The sequence below is a fragment of the Olea europaea genome, unplaced genomic scaffold (assembly GCF_002742605.1).
Source record: "Olea europaea var. sylvestris unplaced genomic scaffold, O_europaea_v1 scaffold34660, whole genome shotgun sequence".
NCBI classification, from domain to species: Eukaryota; Viridiplantae; Streptophyta; class Magnoliopsida; order Lamiales; family Oleaceae; genus Olea; species Olea europaea.
Genome location: NW_019253746.1, coordinates 1 through 1,207, shown reverse-complemented (window position 1 = coordinate 1,207; position 1,207 = coordinate 1). Strand labels below are relative to the sequence as shown.

Here is a 1,207-nt window from a genome sequence, read left to right as displayed (position 1 = left end):
TTCAAATTTCATCATCGAACAAGGTTTCATCCAATCAAAGGCAGACTACAGTTTGTTTACTAGGCCCACTAGCAAATCCTTCACAACCATTTTGGTTTATGTGGATGACATAATTGTGTCTGGAGATTGTATTGATACCATCAATAATCTCAAGGTCTGTCTCAATGACAAATTCAAAATTAAGGACCTTGGTAATCTGAAATATTTTTCTAAGCATTAAGGTGGCAAGGACTAAACATGGCATACATATATGTCAAAGAAAATATGCTTTAGACATCTTGAGGGATTCAAAAACCATTGGTTCAGCCCCAGCTAGAATTCCCCTTGATCAAAATACAAAGCTCAGTAAAGATGAAGGAGAATTGCTCAAAGATCCATCATTGTACAGAAGGTTAATTGGAAGACTTCTTTATCTGACAATTACTAGGCCTGATCTTGCGTATTCAATCCAGTTGTTAAGTCAATTCATGAATAATCCCAGAATTCCACATTTACATGCAGCCCATAAAGTGCTACGATACATCAAAAGGGCACCTGGACAAGGTTTGTTCTATCCTACAAATTCAAAGTTGCAATTAGAAGGCTATTGTGATTCGGACTGGGGTGCCTGTTTGGATACCAGAAGGTCCATTACATGTTACTGTGTATTCATTAGGAATGCATTAATATCATGGAAGTCAAAGAAGCATCATGTTGTGTCTCGTTCTTCTATAGAGGCAGAGTATAGAGCAATGGCAAACCTTTGCTGTGAATTAACTTGGCTTAGGTTCTTATTTAAGGACTTACAGATTGATCATCCACAAGCAGCGGTTCTACATTGTGATAATAAAGTTGCAATCTATATAGCTACAAATTCGATTTTTCATAAAAGAACCAAGCACATAGAGCTTGATTGCCATCTTATTCGAGATAAGATACAAGATGGTAGTATTATCACCCGACATGTACCAAGTACAGCACAAATTGCAGACATTTTAACTAAGGCCTTAAATTCTCAAAGTTTTTATTATTGTGTGTCCAAGATGGGAGTAATGGATATATACTCTCCATCTTGCAGGGGACTGTTAAAGATTGAGGATGATTCAGTTGCAACGTTGCCAAGAAACAAGCCATGTGAACTTACTGGGACAATTCAGTTAGAAAGTTGGCAGGAGACAAAACCATATGAATTTTGTAGCAAAGGAACAGAAGAATGGTCTAGAAAGAA

The 1,207-nt window shown here is 37.0% G+C and overlaps 1 protein-coding gene across 1 annotated transcript; it reads left to right on the top strand.

The window, feature by feature from the left end:
* Positions 1-63: 63 nt before the first annotated feature.
* Positions 64-1,195, top strand: LOC111386213 (uncharacterized mitochondrial protein AtMg00810-like; the record flags this gene model as incomplete). Its single annotated transcript, XM_023010666.1, has 2 exons — positions 64-154; positions 222-1,195. Coding segments are annotated over 2 exons (1,065 nt in total), but the record flags the coding sequence as incomplete, so codon positions are not given.
* Between the last annotated feature and the right edge of the window lie 12 nt (positions 1,196-1,207).